The following is a 21,067-nucleotide window of genomic DNA, read 5'->3' on the forward strand; positions in this document are numbered from 1 at the left end:
TATTTACAGAAATGCAAATCAAAACTACAGTGAGGTATCACCTCACACAGGTCAGAATGGCCATGATCAAAAAGTCTACAAACAATAAATGCTGGAGAGGGTGTGGAGAAACGGGAACCCTCCTACACTGTTGGTGGGAATATAAATTGGTAAAACAGTGGCGAGTAGTATGGAGTTTCCTTAAAAAAACTAAGAATAGAGCTACCATATGACCCAGCAATCCCACTACTGGGCATATACCCAGAGAAAACCATAATTCAAAAGGATACATGCACCCCAGTGTTCATTGCAGCACTGTTTACAATAGCCAAGACAAGGAAGCAACCTAAATGTCCATCAACAGAGGAATGGATAAAGAAGATGTGGTACAGATAAACAATGGAATATTACTCAGCCACAAATAAAAAACGAAATAATGCCATTTGCAGCAACATGGATGGACCTGGAGATTATCATACTAAGTGAAGTAGTCAGACAGAGAAAAACAAATATCATCATATGATGTCGCTTATATGCAGAATCTAAAAGAAAAATGATACAAATGAACTTATTTACAAAACAGAAACACTCACAAAACAGAAACACTCACAAAACAGAAACAGCAACTTAGAGAACGAATTTATGGTTACCAGGGGGAAAGGGTGAGGGATAGATTGTGAGTTTGGGACTGACATATACGCACTACTGTCTATAAAATAGATAACCGCCAAGCACCTACTGCATAGCACAGGGAAGTCGGCTCAATATTCTGTAATAACCTAAAAGGGAAAAAGATTTGAAAAAGAATGGATACTTGAATGGTTATAACTGAATCACTTTGCTGTACACCCGTAACTAACACATCATTGTTAATCAACTATACTCTGATATAAAATAAAATTTTTTTAATTAAAAATAAAAGCAAGGTCCTCCAGCCTCAGCAAATTACACTGCATCCAGTTCCTTACCTTTGCAAAGGAGACCAGTGTCAGATGGAAGAGCCTTCTGAACGGTGACTCTTACCTTGTGAGGAAGAGAAATGATTCCATAAGAACGAAGAACAGGAGTTCACTGGAACACCTTTTAACTTACTTCACTGTGGACATGTCACTTACATGCACTGCTGGTGCTCAACACGCCACGTTTCATTTTTCTGTTGGCTGGAGAATGTTCTCCATGTGGAGTCTAATGAATATCCAGAGGAAGTCACAACTAAAAGCAGTCTTCAGAAACCAGCCATTTTCTTAAAGTGGGTTCTAGCCATACAATTTCACTCAAAAAGAAAACTCAGCGCCATGAAAAAGGGTTCACCATCAGCCACCCAACCTGATGTTTTCTCTGCTAAAGTGAAAAAATACACATACATACTTGGGCCATAGTTTTGGTAAATTATAATACTCTTCCTTATTGTAAATCTAAGTGCTGAAAAGGAGTTTAACAATAATTCTCTCTAACCTTCTCATGTTAGAGCAAACTAAAATCCTGCAGGGTTAGCTTGTCTCCTTGACCTGACTTGGTTGGTCCAAAGTCAAGAACTTAGAACCCATTTCTGAAGCCCAGTTCACTGTTCTGTCTTACCCCACCACACTGCCTGTCTTTAAAAAGTTGTCTTCCTCCACACAGCCCCCCTCTAGCCTGCAGCTCTCCTTGTGAGACATCCTTTATCCATCACTCAAAAGAATTAAATGAATCAACTCCCCAGAATAAGTAGCTAACAACAAGCACAAGTGAAAGCTCTGGGTCATCAGTTCTTGTCTTGTGAGCAAGGAAGAGGACTTACCAACTTGCAGGAATCTTTGAAGACTTGAAAGTATCAAGAAAGCAAGTGATTGAAGTCTCACTAGGAAGTATTCACACCTTCCATCAGCTGCAGTAAGTCTTGGCAGTGTTACTATAATGCCTTTATCCTTTAGGTTTGTCCTGTCCATGTGAAACGCAGCGTATTTAAATTACCAACAAAATCATGACAACACAGACTCTCTGTCAGTTGATTAAAGTGTGCTAACAAGTATGCAATTTGCTAAGTCACCCTGGGAGGCTGGATGACTGGGTCTTCTTGTACATTCAGCAGTGGAAACATGCCCTTCCTGTAGTGCACAGCCAGAAATGCCGAGCAAGCTTGCAAAGGACAGGGTTAACCTTGGCCTTCTGGCATTTTGCCTTTCTCCAGGGAAACGAAGAACATGGAGAGAGCAACTGCGATACAAGGTGAAGAAAGCAGCACCTCTTGATTTAAAAAAAAAAGAAAAAGTAGTTGAAAGGTTCCTCATGGGGTAGAGTAGAAGTTAGCCCCGAAAGAGATCATTAGCCCCTCATATTTCAAGGTAAGCATTCCCAGACAGATACAGGTACTTTTAAAAAGGCACAGAGTCAAGAAAAAAACTTTTGAGATACAGTTACTAAACAGAGCTAGAGCTTACCATGATCATTGGGATGAAGAGTATGACACCCAGCCAAGTTGCAAAGGATTCTGCTCTGGAATTTATCAACTGCTGTGTTTGTTTGTTTTCCTAACAGGTGAAAAACGCAGCTGCCAATGTACTCAGGGAAACATGGCTAATTTACAAAAATACAAAGCTAGTAAAAAAGATAGATCATGCAAAAGTCAGAAAACATCAACGGAAATTCTTGCAAGCTATTCATCAGTAAGTACCATTCTCCACTTTCATTCTGCATTTGTATCTCTGGGTTTTAATTCTTGCACCTGCTTATTCTTCTTTCATGAGGGAGGGAAAGAGAACATTATCATGTTTGTTCCCAGAAGACGTTATTTGGCATTTTAATAATTCCATAATTTTTCTCAGGATTTCATTTGTCAGTTCATTTTGTGATTAAAAATCATTTATTATTGGGAGAATAGCCACATAATATATTAATTAAAGTGTCTATTCAGTTTCTTTTTTTAGATAGAAGCAATAATTTCAGTTAAAATTGTATTTCTTGATTTATTTATTCATATAGTTTGCTCTAAGATGTTTAGTTTGTATCTACTACAGAGTCTTTAAAGAAATTTAACATTTTATGATCCACCTGGACTTTTTAACATACTGTCAAGCATCTTTGTATGAAGGTAGTACATACAATTGACTTAATACTCGAATTTTTAAATTAGTTGTTAATCAGGACTTGGAGGATTTTCTATATGCTACGTGTTCATTATAGATTTTAGAGTTCCTATAGGCCTTGCAGTCATTATTCTGACTTTATCGAGGCCACGGTTATTCAATTTGTTTAAGTCCTTCGTGCCATTTTACTGTTACACCTACCATCATAGACTTGTAAAATACAAATCTCTATCTAGTAAGTTTCAATGATAATTTGAAAGTACCAGGTCTTTCTCCCCCAGGCTGGCAGCATCCTTACCGTAAGTACATTATGCGGGTGTCAGTTATGATGCCATGCAGCCTTGCTCTTAATGCCATTTCTATATGGGGCAGGGCAGACGCATCACATTTTGTGGGTCAGAAAAGTGGCTTTTCTCATGCAACCTACCAGGGTAATCATGGAAAGGTAGCTAAATACTAGGTATCCTGATTATAAAGGGAGATGTGTTTTCTTAGAGCTAATTAGTACAGCAGACAGGAAGTTCTGAGGCTGAAGTGTTAATTTTACATATTTAGGGAATTCATATGTATATTACACTCACATTCCGTTGAAAACCACCAAGCATTCATCTTTTACCTTTTCACCTGCCATCCACTCTCCTTTTTAAATAGGTATCACTGAAAACGTGGAATATGTCTATAATTATAGACATACATGTACTTGCATAGAAGTTGCTACCTTTCTTAATGAAAATAAAATCCAAGTACCCTGAGCTCTAAAATAGGAGACTCTGCACGTATGGTAGAGTAGCTGGTCCTCATTGCTACTCTTAGCAATTCACACCTGTTCTTTCCCTTGCTGCCACCAACACCAAAGTGACATTATTTCTCCTTTAGCGCTGTGACTTGACTGGACACACAACTATGCATTTTCCCCATATAAGGAAAAGAATTTTAAGATAGTACTCTTTCAAAGTCTGGGAGAGAGTAAAAATGAAAAACACAGAGAGGAACACTGTACTCGATCTGGCTCACAAGCAGGAATTCTCTCCCTGGAGCTCACAGCTACCTTTAATAATCAGGTATCACCACCTAGGACCACTTGCCTCCACATCTTGACTCCTTGAAGCTTAGACCTAAGAGAGTGGGTCCCCTGAGAGATGCTGAGCCTTTACCTCTCCCTCAAGGGTCACCTGGTAAAATTTCCTGGTAGAGTGATCATTCCTACAGCCCCCAAACCGTACAACACAATAACCCCAACATTCATACAAGAGGTACACATGGTATACTGTGGAGAAATCATTCTCTGTACTTTGAATGTTTCGATACTAACCTATATTGTTCAGATCTATTAAAAAGAAAACTTACCTTTGCGGGTGTGAGAAAATGTGGTGTCCCAGGATGGAAAGGATGTGAGATGACGTGGAAGTAGGCAAGTGGGTCAGTCTTTGGGTTGAGCATCCACACATCCCATTTCCTCCAGGATCGTATTTGTGTTCCTTCCTGTTAGTGTAACTTACCTGTTCAATATATAATGAAATGTGACTTGCCTTTGATGCCATTGATAAATTTCCATATAACCAAAAAAAAGAAAACGCTTTGACAATTTTTGTCATATAATTCTGTAGCCATGTGTAAATGGTGAGTATTTCTATATTTATATAAATTGTCATAGAACTCTTAAGTTTGGAATAGATTCACACTCAAAACCCTGGGGGACAATTTACGGGTGCTCATTATAAAATTTTTTCAACTTTGCTTTAGGTTTGAACATTTTTGTAATAAAATGTTAGGCAAAAACTCTTTGGTGAAACTAAGTGTAAAAACTGTCCCTAGGCAATTGGCATATTGCTACAAGCTGTACTGACATGATCTGAAGGGTTTTGTGGTGTAGGTTACATGGGTTGTTCAGCGTGCTGCTTTTGGGTAGAGTAACAGAGGAAACCACATGTGATTCTTCTGCTTCTTTCAGACATTTCTCATTGTTTCTTCTGTAGCCTTGTGTATTTCTAAAGTAGATGAGCTTTAAAGCAACGCCAAAATGTTCTGAATTGTTTTATAAATTAGTCTTGGGGCTGTTGTGTTTCCTTTGAGGTGGGAGGGTACTTATACTTTGTGAAAAGTAGATGGGCTGGGTGTGGCTAGGTTATGCTAATTATGCATAATTATCTTTCACGGAACTTAGTGAGTGAAGCCATAAAGGAAAGCACACAGGGCTCGATTCCTAAGGGCAAGGCCTTTACTGCCCCAGCCTTGTCAGTCAGCACCGGGTGAAATCGGACCTTGCCACTTGAGGGAAAATGTACCAGTTGACTTGCTAGAGCTCTCCTGGCCTCTGCTCTCCTCTGATTTGTCCAGAGAGCTTTTGCAGTAGCTCTCTCCCCTTCTACCAGCCTCCTCTATCTCAACTCTCCTTCTCTTTTCCCAGCCTCTCTCCCAGACACATGACCTTGCTAGTCTCTGATGGATGCCTAACCCTGCAGGCCTGTGTCCTCTTTTCAGTAACGTAGCTGTCTTTGGGGATCGTCACTTAGTACCATGAAGCATTCTGTTTCTGTAACTTTTACCACTTTTTCTGGTATCAACTTTACCTTTACAGTTTCTCATTCTTCGGTCTCAGCTAGAGACCCATCATCAATTAACATGAACTTGTCTCACAGCCAAGAAATCCAATAAACGTGATGTCTATAACAGAGAGTGTTAGGTTACCCCCCTTTCGGAAGACCAGGTTTCTCAATAGCCCCAACTTGGAAAAGACGTACCCCCCTCAAAAAATTATAATCCTATTGTTTAGAATATTATCTTTGTAACCATATCCTATTCATACTAGGCAAAAATGTCTATTGTTTACTTGAACATCATGTTTCAAAGAGGCCAAGATGACTTTATACAACTTCCTTCCGAACTCTAGTTCTGGAGGAAGCTATGTGCTTTCAGGTGGGGAAGTATAGTAGCGATGCAGAAGGATGATAACATAATGGAATAGCGTTTCTTTCTGATCAATATGCCAAAATCCTGCAGAATCTTAACAGGACCTTCCAGCTAATGAATCGAGCCCCCTGTGCATGAATGAACACCACTCTCTGTTATTTTGTTCCAGAATATTTTACAGTTTCTTTTCTTTTGTTTTGTCTTTTTATTTCAACAAAATGAAAATAGAGCTCGGAAGTAAGTTGTGTGAGCCGCTCCTTTCAACATTCGCAGAATTTTCTACCGGCTGCATGCACCCAAGCGGATTCTTTATTTGTGAATTTTAGTAGTCTGATTGCTGCTATGGAAATGTGTTCCAAAATCATGATATTTTCCTGTGATAAGTGAAGTTCACAAGGAAGAAATCAACATATGTTTCTTATTCTTCTTTTTTTGGGGCGGTGGGGGCGGGGAAGAAGTAAAATACACAACTGCATGTTACCTTTTATTCTGGCAGCTGCAGCTTACGTAGGCTTTTTGTACCAGTTCTCCTACCTTTCAGGCAGTCTAAGCAGCAACAAGGCAAGATGATTTAAGTTCAGGGCTACTCTATGTCAGCTTTCCAGATTAGCAGAGTATAAGATGGGCAAAATTCTACTGTCAGAAACATAAGTGAGTAATCCAAGAGAAGTAAAGTAGGCTCTGTTGTTTGGAAGAGGAAGGACCCACCTCAGCCAAGGGACCAGCATCGGCCCTTCAACCAGGCTAGTAGAGCTCCGGGCTGTGCTGCCCTCACAAGTTGCTGGAGGCTTCCGCTCTGGTGTCCCCGAACTTCATGTGCCAACTCTGCTATGACGTACCTAAATTTGAAAAGAAAGCTTGATATAAATCCCTATCATAAGTGGATTTAAAAATATATCACTCCCAGCAAGGAGAGTGAGGTAAAAGTAACATCAATCGACAATTGAAACACTGGTATTGAATTCTAGCCACAAGCTGTTGCCTGCAGAAAGCTCTGAGCTGAGATTCTGCTCCCTCTTTTTTTAAAAACAGGGGAAGAGCAGGTGTTTGTTAGGAGATAAAAACAGGATAGGACTAGCCTGAGACATTTTTCTTATAATAATCAAGAATTGCAAGAGAATTAAAGGGAATAACTCTCTCTCCATCTGTTTTAGTATTGTTTAATGTCTTGTTTGAGTATCATTTAGTCATCTAGAACACCTCTGTTGGTATAAATCCAGCACTTCAAAAACAAAGTCCTAATCTAACCCTCTTCTTTTCATACATGAAGAAACTGAATGTCAGGTTAGGGCCAAGGAGGACAGAATACATGTCTGACACTTAGTCTTTCTAGTACATTTCTCTGTTATGACCCACACATGTTTAAAGTTGATTTGCTTGGTTTTTTGGTTGCGTTTTTTTTTTTTTTTTGGACTTGTTTTTAAAAGGCACACATCAAGAATTGTAACCCTTGTAAGTACTTAGAGAACCATTTCTCAACAACATTAGATTTAAATATATGTTTGTAAATTTCTTTTAGACTAAAACATATTCTATCAATCACTATAATAGCATAAAAAGGAGCCAGTTAAATTAGTTCCAAGTCTTCTAATAAAGAAACACATAGTCACAATCACAAGTTCTAACCTTAAACTGTTTTAGACTGTTAAAGATCATGTTGTAAGCAGGTGTCAGTTCAACTCTTACTGGCAGAAGGCACTGTCTCTTCACTGTGGAGCAGATTTGGTGACATATTGGATATCCACATTTCAGAACGAGATCACTGAGCATCGTGAACATGTGTTACAAAAATCTCCCTGGCAGTAAAATCTTGCCCTGTGAATTTTTTTTATCCCTTTAACCAATTACCTTTAATTTAAATTGGGAAATAATCAAGCGTACTCTCTCTAGCATTAACACTATACTTTGTAAAGGACTCGTCATCGAGGTAGTAAGGTTAGCGTGGGTTTTTCACAAAGTAGCTCAGAGAGACCTGCTTCTCTTTTGGAGCATGGCTTTGAATTGTTGGCTTAAAGGACAATCAACTACCTTTCTCTGGTTGGAAAATCTTAATTTCTTGCTACATAACAAGCACTGAGTAAATGTTTGTTGAAATAGTACTGTGAATAAGTTAAGAAATAGTAGGTACTCATTCAGAATTTGTCTTTAAGAAAACCAGCTTTTTGACTGTCCATCAGATATACACATTGATATTTAAAAGTCTCTAAAGGTAACTTTACCAGTAGAAGAGATCCCACCTGTCAGACAGTTTAATTGTCCTGTGCCTTTATCTACAATAAAAATTAAAGGAAGTTCTCCCAAGGAAATGGTCTGGCTTCCCTTCAAATTCAATGGCAGTTTAAGATAAAAGTCAAGTGAAATACAATGATGAATAAGAGAATTATGTGTTTTGAGTTACCTTGCTGCTGGTTGAATAAAAGTTTTATTTTTGCTAATGAGAATCTCACTTATCACTGTGTTTCATCAGGTTCAAATACCTAACCCAATCCATTTCAGACTAAACAGGGCTAACACCTGTATCTAGTCACATAGGCATAGGAAGGTGCTCACTGCTTCCAACATTGATAAAATTCCAGTTGCTTTGCATTTTTCTTCCTATGTCTATTTGTCACGATACTGGGTCTTTAAGGAATGTTTTGGTTTTTCTCATATGGTTAAATCCTTATGAGCCTTTCTCAGTTCAACTTTAACTACCTAGTAAATAGTTGTCCTAAGGACACCTCATCTCTTTCTCTCTCCCTTCCTTTTTGCGGTGTTGGGGAAGCATGCTTCTCATTGTACCAGATACATAACCAGTTTGGACTTTACGCCAAATATTCAAGGCATTACCCATGCAGTTATTTGCTCTTGTCGATTTTGTGCATGCTCTTTGGAAGGCTTACGATAGTCGTAGGGAAGAAAAGGAACCTTTCTGACTTCAGATTCTGTCTTTTAGATTAAGAAGTGTAAAAATGGAGCAGAGGAAACTGAATGATCAAGCAAATACCTTGGTGGACCTGGCAAAGGTAAGCTGGGGTCTCAGCCCTCATGATTGCATCTATTGGAACTAACCACTGCACAGAAATCAATAATGCTTCAGGAGGAGGCCACCCCAAACTTACTTAACAAATCAAACCAACAAACCTTGCTGACATGATGGCCCAACTTATAAGAATTCTTCTGAAACTCTTACTTAACATGCACTTTCCCTACATACATTGTTCAACCCCATTCTAAAAGCTTTCCTACTTGCAGCAATTCGGAAGTTCAGTAAGAAACGTAAGTGGACTATGAGATAGTAGTTTTGGGATGCTTATATGTAGTTTAGTCTCATCTCTATGAGAGCAGAACCACATCCTGGGTTTTACGATGAGGTTCAGGGCTAAATAGGGCTCATCAATAAAATTATTTTTTATATCTTTTAAGCAACAGGCTTTCTATCCTGTTCCATTGATCTACATGTCTATTTTTGTGCCAGTACCATACTGTCTTGATGACTGTAGTTTTGTAGTATAGTCTGAAGTCAGGGAGCCTGATTCCTCCAGCGCCTTTCTTCTTTCTCAAGGTTGTTTTGACTATTCAAGGTCTTCATACCACTTTTTAAAAGGACATTAATAGTCCCCAATTCTTCTATCACATTTATATGGTTTATCTGGTTTATTTTTGGTTGTTCCTCTCCAGTGAACTCCACTTTCAAAATGTGAATATTTGTCAACAATGACAACATTACCTTTCAATGTTCTAAATTCTATAGGAGGCATTAGAATAGATGTATGTAAGTGTTGAGCCTGTTAACATGAATCCTTTGAAAGAGGCAACTCTCAGTTGGACCTGTGTTCTGCTGTTTGTTTGCTATAACTGCTATGTCCTTTATAAAGCCTCCAGTATATTCTCCAAAAAATTACATCTATTTGTCCTAGTCCCATGAAATAACACACTTAATTATATTCATTTTTAATGTATATCAATAATATATACTGTATAAATATGTTGAAGATATTTGATATCTTATAAATAGAAGATGATAAGTGAAGTATTTAACGACTTACCCCTGGGAGATCATATATCATTCAGTTAATCTGGGCAGCACACATATATGAGGCCTGAAGATGTGCTCAATATTTACACACATTGTTCTCACTGGGACACATTGTGAACAAAGATGGGGCAGGTTCTTCCACCACTCCTAGATCAAATGATAAAAGAAATTGGGTATTTTTATGAAAAAATAAGAGACCCCTTGAAAATAATATATATATCATTTCACTATATGTAATATAGCATATATAAATACCTATTATATATACTATTATATATAATAGATATACTCTTGAAGTAAAATTATATATTTATGAGGCAAGATGCTGTGTCTTTCCATTTTTTTTTTTTTAATTTATTTTTGGCTGTGTTGGGTCTTCGTTGCTGTGCGTGGGTTTTTTCCCTCTAGTTGCGGCTAGTGGGGGCTACTCTTCGTTGCGGTACATGGGCTTCTCATTGTGGTGGCTTCTCTTGTTGCAGAGCACGAGCTCTAGGCACACAGGCTCAGTAGTTGTGGCTCGCGGGCTCTAGAGTGCAGGCTTAGTAGTTGTGGTACATGGGCCTAGCTGCTCCGCGGCATGTGGGAACTTCCCAGACCAGGGCTAGAACCTGTGTCCCCTGCATTGGCAGGCAGATTCTTTAATCACTGCACCACCAGGGAAGCCCCTCAATTATTTCTTTAGTGCCATGCTTATGATTATGTTTGCAGGACTATCCATGCCATAAGGGTTCAGTATTTTCTGAACAAATGGATGTTGCTCATATAGTCTCAAGACTATGTATCAACAGTAAAAATAAAGTTAATGCACTCTGTCTTCCTGGCCAAACTCAAAGGAGGTGCCTGTGTTCTGAACAGTAACTCCCTTATTTAATCAGTTCATCATCATTTATCACCATTAAGAGGTTGTTAAGCAGGATAAGAGCACATATTATAGAGGGAAATAAGATAGGAGGGCAGGCTTAGCCGAAGGGGTCTAGGCTTGGGAAAGGCTGCACTGGGCTAAGGTTAACGTCTCCAGCCTTCCCTTCTTGACCACCCCCTTCCCTCTCTGGCTCTGAGCTGATCAGTGCTGAGGTTTTCTTTCCCCGTCTCCTGGCTATTTCCGGAACTATAACTGGGAGTCAGAGTTATGAATACCCTTTGATCAGGACAACCAATTGCAAAATTCTCTAGGACACCAAAAGCATTTTCCTATTTCAAACCACTTAGTTCTGATTCAGCCATAGCCAACAAGGTGGATTGGTAACTTTAGTGTCTCCCCTAACTAACTTTTATTCTCTCAGTAGTTAGTTATCTATAAAAATGCTATTTGACCCAATGGAGAGCCTGTAATTTGGAACATAGGAGAGCAAAAAGATATTTAGGAATTTTTAATTGCTTTAAGTTACTAAATTACTTGATCAGTTTGTCCTAAACTTCATTCATATTCCACGCTCAAAATTTCTGCTACATCCCAATACCATCTGTACTATTATGTATTGTTCTTTAAATTGGCTTGTTTTTAAAAATCAGCCTTGCCCTAATTAGTATTACATGTTGCAAAATGAACTTGACATGCTAACTTTTCTAACAACCATTAAAATATATACATAAATATGAAATCAAAACATGTTTGTCTACCTGCACACCACCTAAAATCCTTGGACATACCACCAGCAATACCTGCACACCATTTTCTGCAACTGGATCAAATTAAGGCCTAAGATCTTTCTTTCCTAAATCCTGGCATTGAACGGACACACTGAATTTGCTTTACCAGGTCAAGTGTTCAGTTAGCTGACCCCACTGTTGCATTGCATGTCACCGTAAGGAGACCAGCCCTCAAGCTCTGAGAGTTGATAGTTTGCTTCCAGGGCAAGTGTAATTAAACCTTCGCTCTTCATCTCTCTATTCTCTGAATCCTGTTTTCTAGACCCAGAACATCATGTATGACATGATTTCCGACTTAAATGAAAGGAGTGAAGACTTTGAGAAGAGGATCGTTACCCTGGAAACCAAATTAGAGACTTTGATTGGTAGCATCCACGCCCTCCCTGGGCTCATAAGCCAGACCATGAGGCAGCAGCAGAGAGATTTCCTCGAGGCTCAGATGGAGAACTACGACAAGCATGTCCCCTATGATGCTGAGCGGTCCCGGTCCTCGTCCAGGAGGCGGCGGTCTTCCTCTACAGCACCACCAACTTCATCAGAGAGTAGCTAGAAGAGAATCAGTTAACCACAAAATAAGACTTTTTGCCATCATATGGTCAATATTTTAGCTTTTATTGTAAAGCCCCTATGGTTCTAATCAGCGTTATCCGGGTTCTGATGTCAGAATCCTGGGAACCTGAACACTAAGTTTTAGGCCAAAATGAGTGAAAACTCTTTTCTTTTTCTTTCAGATGCACAGGGAATGCACCTATTATTGCTATATAGATTGTTCCTCCTGTAATTTCACTAACTTTTTATTCATGCACTTCAGACTTTACTACTACATTATATGATATATAATAAAAAAAAAGTTAATTTCTGCACATACTTGTTTGGTCACTTGAGATTTCTAAAGGTCCACTTCTCACATTATTTTCAAGGTGAAATGACTGATTATCACCTGATGCATGTTAATCATTTTTATTTCCCAGTTTGCCAGTTGGAAGAAACTTTTCAATTACTCCATACCCTAGTCACTAAGACTTTTCTCTCATTATAAAATATTATAATCAAAACCATTTGACCCAGCCGGCTTGCTTACTATTCTTTTTAAGTTCACCATGTCTCATTTCTAATTCAGTTTGTTTCCAAATTATGTGGAAAGTGATGCTGTTACATCAAAGCCTATATGTAAACTAGGGGCACAGATGCTTTCAAGAATTATTTTATTCCCAGTTTACCAGCAAATTTACTTGAAGAAAGTATCAGGGTACACCACTGTCTATGAACTAATGTTGCAGAATTTTAGATCTAAACTACTTATTTCATCTCTTCACATGTATTTATTTATCATGAGGGACCCGTGATGCACTCTAAGTGTTTGGATTACACACATGCCTATTCACATATACCTGTGACTGCGTAGCTCCTAATAGCATAATCAACATAAATGAGTGTAACTCTTAACATGTCACATATCACCTGGCAAATGGTCTGTGCTCTTGGTCTGTGCTTACATATTTGGTACAGGGAGGTGAATGGCAACTAGTAAATTTCACAAGTTTTATTATGCTTGTTTCATGGGCAGTTAAGATGGGTTTCTGTGAAAGGGAACTGTTTAGTTACGCTGCAAACGCATCTCTTTCTAAATTTACTCTAAGAATCCAGTGGATTTAGAAAAACCACCTTTGAGGTGACAGCAGTGTGGATTTCCCTCACATGGTGGTCTGGAGAGTCCACAGGAAGAGCTGGTCAGTGGTAAGGGTAACACAGCGTAAAAATAAGGCTTCATTTGGACAGCTCTTAAACCAACCCTCTTGGGTTGGCCTAAACTTAAAAATGACTCCTTCATTTTCAGAGAAATCTGCTTTTGCCCTCTTCTCCTTTATTCTACACCATACCCTTTGGTGTCTACCTTACGACATTGCAAGTTGCTAGTATACCAAGTATTTTTCTTCTTTAACACAAAACTAGAGCTATACATTCATCACCTTGCATAATTCAATGAACAAAATCACTTTCATAACTATTCTCTATAATTGAGGCAAAAATCAAACATTTCCATTCAACATCAAGGACATAAAAGTATGATTCCTGTAGATTGCTTGAGAATCACTTACCATTTATTACCCATCCAGAGTGGCTGAAAATGAAGCTCTTTCACACGTCTTATATATGTCAGTGTAGGACAAAGCCTGGAAATAAGTGAAAGAAAAACTATTAGAGCACTGCTTACCAGAACATACTGCTGAGTTAAATGAACTGCAAAATCCTACTCCATCAGGATTTCTACTTCATGGATGACATAAAAATTTTTATTTATTCTGGGTAACATACAAGAATATATCAAGTATTTGGTGTGAACACTGGATGTAAGGAAGAGATATTGTGAAAAGATGATTAATTTCTTGCAATTGTTGCAGTTAGTTCTTGTATATGCTATCTCTACTGTGACTAAAAGGCCGAATAGCAGATAATTCAGTTTCATTATCATCTTACTGATCAATCAGCCCCACCATCCCAGAATACTAGAAGATTAGGGCAAGAATAATGTATTGTTCCTCTGGTTGAAGAAGAGAGAAGAGAATGTGAGTTTTAATTTAGATTTCATTGTCTGCTGTTTATTCTCCTATTCCCAATTAACTGCAGCTCATGTAGGATGTAATTCTTTAGTCCAAAATTGATCTTACTTTTCCTGTTTCTTTATGCAAAGTATATGAAGACTGGTGACAATTCAACAAAAGTGTATGATCTCTTGTTTCTGTATTTTAAACAATACCAAATAACCACAATTTTGAAGAGGAGGTGAGGACTCATCTGTTGCATAGACCTTGTGGTCAGCGATTTGCTGAATGAACCCAACTCTACCTGATATTACCAAGCCTCTCCCCACATGGCTTTAAACATTGAGAAAGATCCTCTGAGGGCTCCTTAGATAACCAGTCTTTAGTGAGATGTATGACTTTCTCTAATTTATACTTTGTTTTCCAAAATTTCTAATGTTAATTGAGTCTGTTACACTCCAACCTACCACATCCTAGCCTGTCTTTTCTCTACATCCAGTACCAGAACATATGACCGCCACAAATCATTGTGAATTACAATAGCACCACCTTCCTCAATAATTTTCTTCATTTCCCCTACTTATACACAGTGTCATGGGTTAGCCACTAGAAAGAAGACTCTATGCTCTCAAAAAAAATGATGAACCAAAGTCATAACAGGTAGTAGATCTAGGAAATTTCATATGCTTTCTCCCTAATTTCACTTCCATTGACAACAGTTTTCCAAGAGACTCTCCATAAAGGTATCTAATGATCAAATAATTATATTCCAAAACAATATGGGAACTGGGAGAAAAATCTGTTGGTTAGGTTTCATTCAAATCTTGAGAGATGGATTAAAGTTTTACATCCCTACTGTCTTTCAACTTTGCCCAGTCTTAGGAAGTAGAATGACAAAATGGAAAGAATAGGGGGTTAAAACAAGTCAGAATTGGGTTTGGAACTGAGATCTGCTTCTTGCTATAGCTCTACGTACTTGAACAGCCTTAATCCTTCTGAGCCTCCTTTTTCTCATCTACAAAAGGAATATAAAAAGACACAGATATCAGTGGAGCTCTGTAAAGCCTTGCATCTATTTTACCAAATGATGGTAGATATTCTTAATGCTATTTCCAATATAAGGCAATAAATATTAAACACCCCTAAAATATTACCTACCTTATTATAATTTTAATACCTCGCAGTAGAAGTTATAAATTCTCCCCCTCACCTAATTAATTCTTAGAACAAGTTACTGGACTCTGGATTCGTTTATTAATTTCCTGATGCTATCACTGTTTTTTGTTTAATGTGGTCCTAGAATATCAACAGGAATATATGCTCTTTGTGATTCTGTCATACTGTTACTTCTTCTTGCCATCCCAGAAAATCTCTTCACAAAAATGATCCAGAAATGCTGATGGTGATTGTGCCCTATGCTTAGGACTTGGAATACTTGATTACGGGTGTGCTGGTACCGTCAACCAAGACTTGGACCAAAGGGCTCACTTCCTTTTCCAAATCCATCCCTATAGGCTCAAGTCTATGAGCCTTCACATACTTCTCCCTGTCTGTGTAACCCTCCCTGACACAGCGTGTGTGTTCTCGCTGAATTGTCAAGGCAATCTATTCAGAAAAAATGATCAGACTGGTGGTTTGACAAATAGAGTCCTGGAAGATGTGAGGCTTGGAGCCCCTGCATCAATGGGTATGACACGAGGAATTCTTTCCTCACTGTCACTGTTGCGAGAGGCCCTGTTGGGCATGCCCTATTTCAGTTCCGTAGGCCAGAAAACAACAACAACAAAAAAGCCCTGTCAATGATGCTTTCTAATACTTCTTCTATTAAATATGTCACAAGTCAGTGAACCCAGAAATGGAAAATATAATGTCACAGATATTTCTTATTTTGAACTGTTAGAAATACTTTGAATGTTTTTCCCCCCGACCTAGGCTTTTCTCCAGTTATGGGTTTTCCTCTGACCCAATGTTCTTGCTGTCCCTACATGGTAGTGGGGGAGCGGAAGCAGCTACAAAAGTAATTAGAAACTAGTGGGCCTGCTCATCCTGGCAGTGTTAGGACCACTGGATTGGAGCTCGCTCAACTTCAGATCCAGCTAAAAGTTGAGTGTGAGGAAGGTAGTGGTCGACAGACCCCAGCCAAGTAGGAAGCTGAACAGAGGGATACTTCCACTCCAGGCCTCCCACTTTCTTAATAACTTGCCTCGTCTACTCCTTGTTAGGAAAGCAACTCTTGCTTCTCTCCAGAGCCCATAGCTCTCCATAGCTATTTAGTTATCAATTTCCCTGGGATCATCTACCGTGGCCAAAAAAAAAACAAAAAAGAAAAATCTGGAAACAAGATATTTCTTGTTAATCAATCCTAACACTTAAAAAAATTATTTGGGGGCAGGGAAACCTAGTGCCCTCAGCTAAGGTAAAAGAAGGAAAATATTTGAGGACTTTAACTCAAAGAAAAAATGAACATGCACTGTGGGATATTTTGTGGATATGAGGGACAAGGGACTCAAACAGGTCACAGAACAAACTGTGTTCCCACCCATGCTCTGAGGCAAGGCCACCTATCACCTCTGCTAAAACTGGGCAGTTACTGAGCCCTCAGTCATGCAGGCCAACACCTCACGTGCTTATAGAGACTGTGGCCACCAGCCCTCCTCAGATGGAGGGTGAGGGATGGGATGTGACAGTAAAATAAAGATATCAGCATCTTCACTGTAAAGAAAGAATCAAAACTGCTTTAGGAAGAAGGCATTTGGTACAACATACAACAAAAATCTAACACCTTCTGGTCATAACATTCTAAATCTACATTATTCTGTCTAAAAGCCCAGAATATTCACCATGCCACCAACCATCCCTTTCAGGGGGCTAGAGTAGATGCAGCCTGTCTCTTCGGTTTTTACACATATAATGTGATGACGTGTCACTCTGAGTCTGACTACCTATCATCCCTCTAGCTCATTCATTCTCACTTTCATTTGTTATACTGCTTATAAATGGAATTGTTAGGTCAAACATTCATATTTTGGGGAATATAAGTCCAAAATTAGCCTTTCTGTTGGATAAAATCATGGTACTTCAGAGAGAAAACTGACAGTGACTAGATAAAAGGCTTTAAGTGAGGCAATATTTTTATTTTTGAATTTGTAGAGGGAAAAATATATACTATAAGGAAGTTTTGGCATCCCTTAAATATGACTGCAATAGGGCATTTTCACTTACTTTCTTTAAAACCTTAATTTTATATTACTTGTATATGTTCTAAACCATGTTCGGGGAGTTTGAGGATTATAATTCACTTAACAGAGAGCACTGGCAACAAAGGTGTTATTGCTCTTAAACCAGGCTGCAGTGGAGAAAAAAAGGTAACAAAAATTTTCTAGTGATTGGGCAATATCCCCAGTGTGAAATCCTTTGTACCTTCATTAGATTCCTGTCCCCTCTCTTTTCTAGAAAGAATCACATTAAGAGGATATTTTTTCTGTATCAATAATAAAGAGGACCTGAAAGATTAGTAAAAAGCCAAATACTGCTTTTTAAGAAGCAGTGTTTGATTTTATTTGAAGATTAAATGTTTAGAGGAAAAACCCTTTGCAACAGTATTTAATGAAAACTTGTTTATAAAAAGGATGAAAATAAAGGTATAACATGTGTTTTCATCTCTGGCTTTGATAATTAGAAAACTATAAATTAAAATGATTTGAGAAAAACAAAAAACACCAGCAAGAAAGCATAAAGATGAGAACGCACAAAAATGAGACAGCACAAAGCAAGCAGTCCAAAGTAAAATGTAACATGACAGCCTGACAATTGCACAAGATGGTTTAATTTATACTCTTCAAGAACAGAAACTGTAAGATTGAGTTCAACACAAAATGCATCCATGTGCTTTTTACAAAAGACATAAAATTATAGAAAAAAGTTAAAACCCAAATTACAGCAGATAATTTAGGCTAGTGCAAACAAACAGAAACAGTGGTAGCAATATTCATTTCAGATTAATGGAATTTAAGAGAAACAATAAGAAGTTATAAAAGGAAGACTATGTTAGATTGATCACTGAAGAGAAAGCTGACATGAATTGTATGCACTAAAGAGCAAAGCATGTAAAGCAAACCTATCAGAAATAAAAGAAAAAACAATTGTTGTGGTAGATTTTAAGATCCCTTTCAGCCTGGAGGGATCAAATGAACCAAAAATTAATAGTCATGGTATCAAGAAAAATAAATATTATCAGAATTGGCCTAAGAACTAACAGAAACATGAAAGATGTACTTTTTAATAAATGACCTGGAGGAACTAGGTAGGCATTTTTAAAAAGAAAATACTAGTTCCATGCTTTACATCATACAAAAGATTAAACTCCAAATGAATCAGAGAGCTCAATGTGAAAACTAAAACTACTCAAGTATTAGAACACAGCATAGATAAATTTCTCTAAAACCTAGGTATAATGAAAGGTTTTCTAGACTCCAGAGGCAATAAAAGACTGATAAATTTGGCTACATAAAAACAAAAGAACTATTGCATAGCAATAGAAGAAAAGGTGGTAGGCAAACTTAAAAGAAGGTGATTAAACTGGAAGAAATATTTGCAACATTTATCACCGGCAAAGGACCAAAGTCTCTAATATAGAGAAAGAATTCCTAAAATTGAGAGAAAAAGTTCTAAAACCCTGATAGAAAATAGAAAAATGGGCAAAAAACAGATGACTTACCAAAAAGGGATATAAACTAATTCTTAAACAGATCACAAGATATACATTTCATTCATAAGAGAAATACAAATTAAAACTACACTGATATACCACTTCTCACCCATTAAACTGGCAAAAATTAAAAGTTTGACATCCTAGTTTTCTGGGAAGTGGGTATACAAGCACTTCAATACTTTGCAGGTGGGAATGTCAAAGGGTCCAACCCTCTGGAAGGAAATTTGACAGTATTTAAGGAAACTACAGTGGATTTCTTTTTGAACCAGAAATCCTTCTTTTAAGTTTTTTCTCTGAAGATTTAACTTCAACATTATGAAAGTATATACAAACAAGGTCATAAATTATAGCATTACTTGTAATTGCAAAACATCAGATACAATGTAAATGCCGACCTTTTAAAATGTTTGCACAGAATGGAATACTATGCAGCTGCATAAAAGACCAACAAAGATCTCCCTGAACAAATAGGGAATGACTTCCAGGATTTACTGATAAATGTCAAGAAAGCGAAATGTAACCGTATATATATGTAACGGTATATATATATATGTATAAAAAGAAGGAAAAATACACCTATTTTTGCAAAAAGAAATACTGGAAGGATGAGCCAGAAAGTAATGAAACTACACCTACAGGGCACAGGTGGGAATAGGGTGGAAGGGATGGGGAGGAGTAGCTGACACTTATCCGTGCATATTATTAACAATTTTTACTTTTTGAATCATGTTAATATTTTTGTGCTCAAAAAATTCTATCAACAAGAATATGGGAAAAACCCTAAAACAGAACACAAACAAAATAAACCTCATTGTATTTCAAAAGAAAAATAGAACCATATCAAAGTGCGTGTGTTGAGGGGGGAATAACCTTAGTAATATTTTACAATTTTTTATTTTGTACTAGTCATAAATTTACAGAAAAGCTGCAAAAAACAAGAATTCCCTTATATCCCTTACTTTGCTTTCCCTAATGTTAACATCTTACGTAACCAGAGTATAATTATAAAAACAAATTAACATCGGTACAGTATCAACTAATCAACAGACCTTTAATAACCTCAGTCTAAAGAAATTTATTAGGCTTGCTTTTCCCAGTAGAGTGGGTTAGCGTTTCTGAAACTATTTTCTGTATAGTGGAAGGTTAAGAAAATGAGTAAATCTATTGAGGACAGTGGGACCAGGTTTCTCACTGTTGAAGAAGGGAGTTACCAGTGCAGAATGGCATTAGGCTGGGAACAACCTTATGCCACTGCAGTGGAATTGGAGGCGTCAGTATGGACTCATGGATACAGAAATAGATAGAGATATATTTTTAAATAAACATATGTTTGTGTGCTTGTTTCCTAATTCTGTTTACCGAAAACACCTAGAAGCAAAAAAAAAAAAAAAAAAAAAAAAAAAAAAATCCCAGACCTAGTGCTCCAATCTTGTATTCTTAAAATAAGTCTCTGCTAAACACTGAATACCATCCTCCTTGTAGAAATGCAGATTCCAGGAGTAGGGCAGGGAAGTTTCAGATGAGCCTGGACATCTTATGCCTGAGAGTAAGAAATATTCAAGTGAGAACATGAGGACATAAAAGGCACAAAGGCCAGCCTGAAGCTGCACACATCATAAAACCATAAATCTGGGATAACTGGAGCATCAAAAATACTGAATGTTAATAGTTTATAACCCATTAAATTAAAAAAGAATGCATGAATCCACGCTTAATAAATAAAAAAGCAATACTCTTCCTTATAGTGGGTGAAAGTTTGTGGAGAACAGTGTGGATTTTTACAAAGTATCAAAATATCTCCCAATACATTATTCTACTAATTACAAAGGGTTAATTGTAATTTTACTGTTGAAAGAAAAAAAGTAAAGAAAAACCTAGTGACTACTTCCTTAACCAAGGAAACGAAGTAACATCACCAATAATGGTTCAGGTCAATGTCATATGCCTCCTGATATGATGCAATAAGGAGGATGCATCATGTGTGTGATATTCCTGCCAAAAATGCATACCTGAATCTAGTGATGAGGAACTAGCGGACAGTCCAAAGACACAGACCTCCAAAAAATGCACATTGATTTTTTTTAAAAAACCAACCTATACTCTTCAAAACTGTCAATTTTGCAAAAGACAAAGAAAGCCTGAGGAAATATTCCAGATTAAGAGAAACTGAATATATGTAACAACTAAATGC

At 37.6% G+C, this 21,067-nt stretch overlaps 1 protein-coding gene across 1 annotated transcript in view; it reads left to right on the plus strand.

Moving 5' to 3' along the window:
* KCNN2 (potassium calcium-activated channel subfamily N member 2) overlaps positions 1-12,393 on the plus strand; it is a 174,236-nt gene extending 161,843 nt beyond the window's left edge. Inside the window, exons 7-9 of the mRNA XM_061188055.1 lie at positions 2,497-2,624; positions 8,890-8,959; positions 11,885-12,393. Of these exons, the coding sequence (XP_061044038.1) occupies positions 2,497-2,624; positions 8,890-8,959; positions 11,885-12,172 (486 nt within the window). The 3' untranslated portion in view covers positions 12,173-12,393. The remainder of the gene's footprint in view (positions 1-2,496; positions 2,625-8,889; positions 8,960-11,884) is intronic.
* Positions 12,394-21,067: the final 8,674 nt, after the last annotated feature.

Source organism: Eubalaena glacialis, chromosome 4 (genome assembly GCF_028564815.1).
Source record: "Eubalaena glacialis isolate mEubGla1 chromosome 4, mEubGla1.1.hap2.+ XY, whole genome shotgun sequence".
NCBI classification, from domain to species: domain Eukaryota; kingdom Metazoa; phylum Chordata; class Mammalia; order Artiodactyla; family Balaenidae; genus Eubalaena; species Eubalaena glacialis.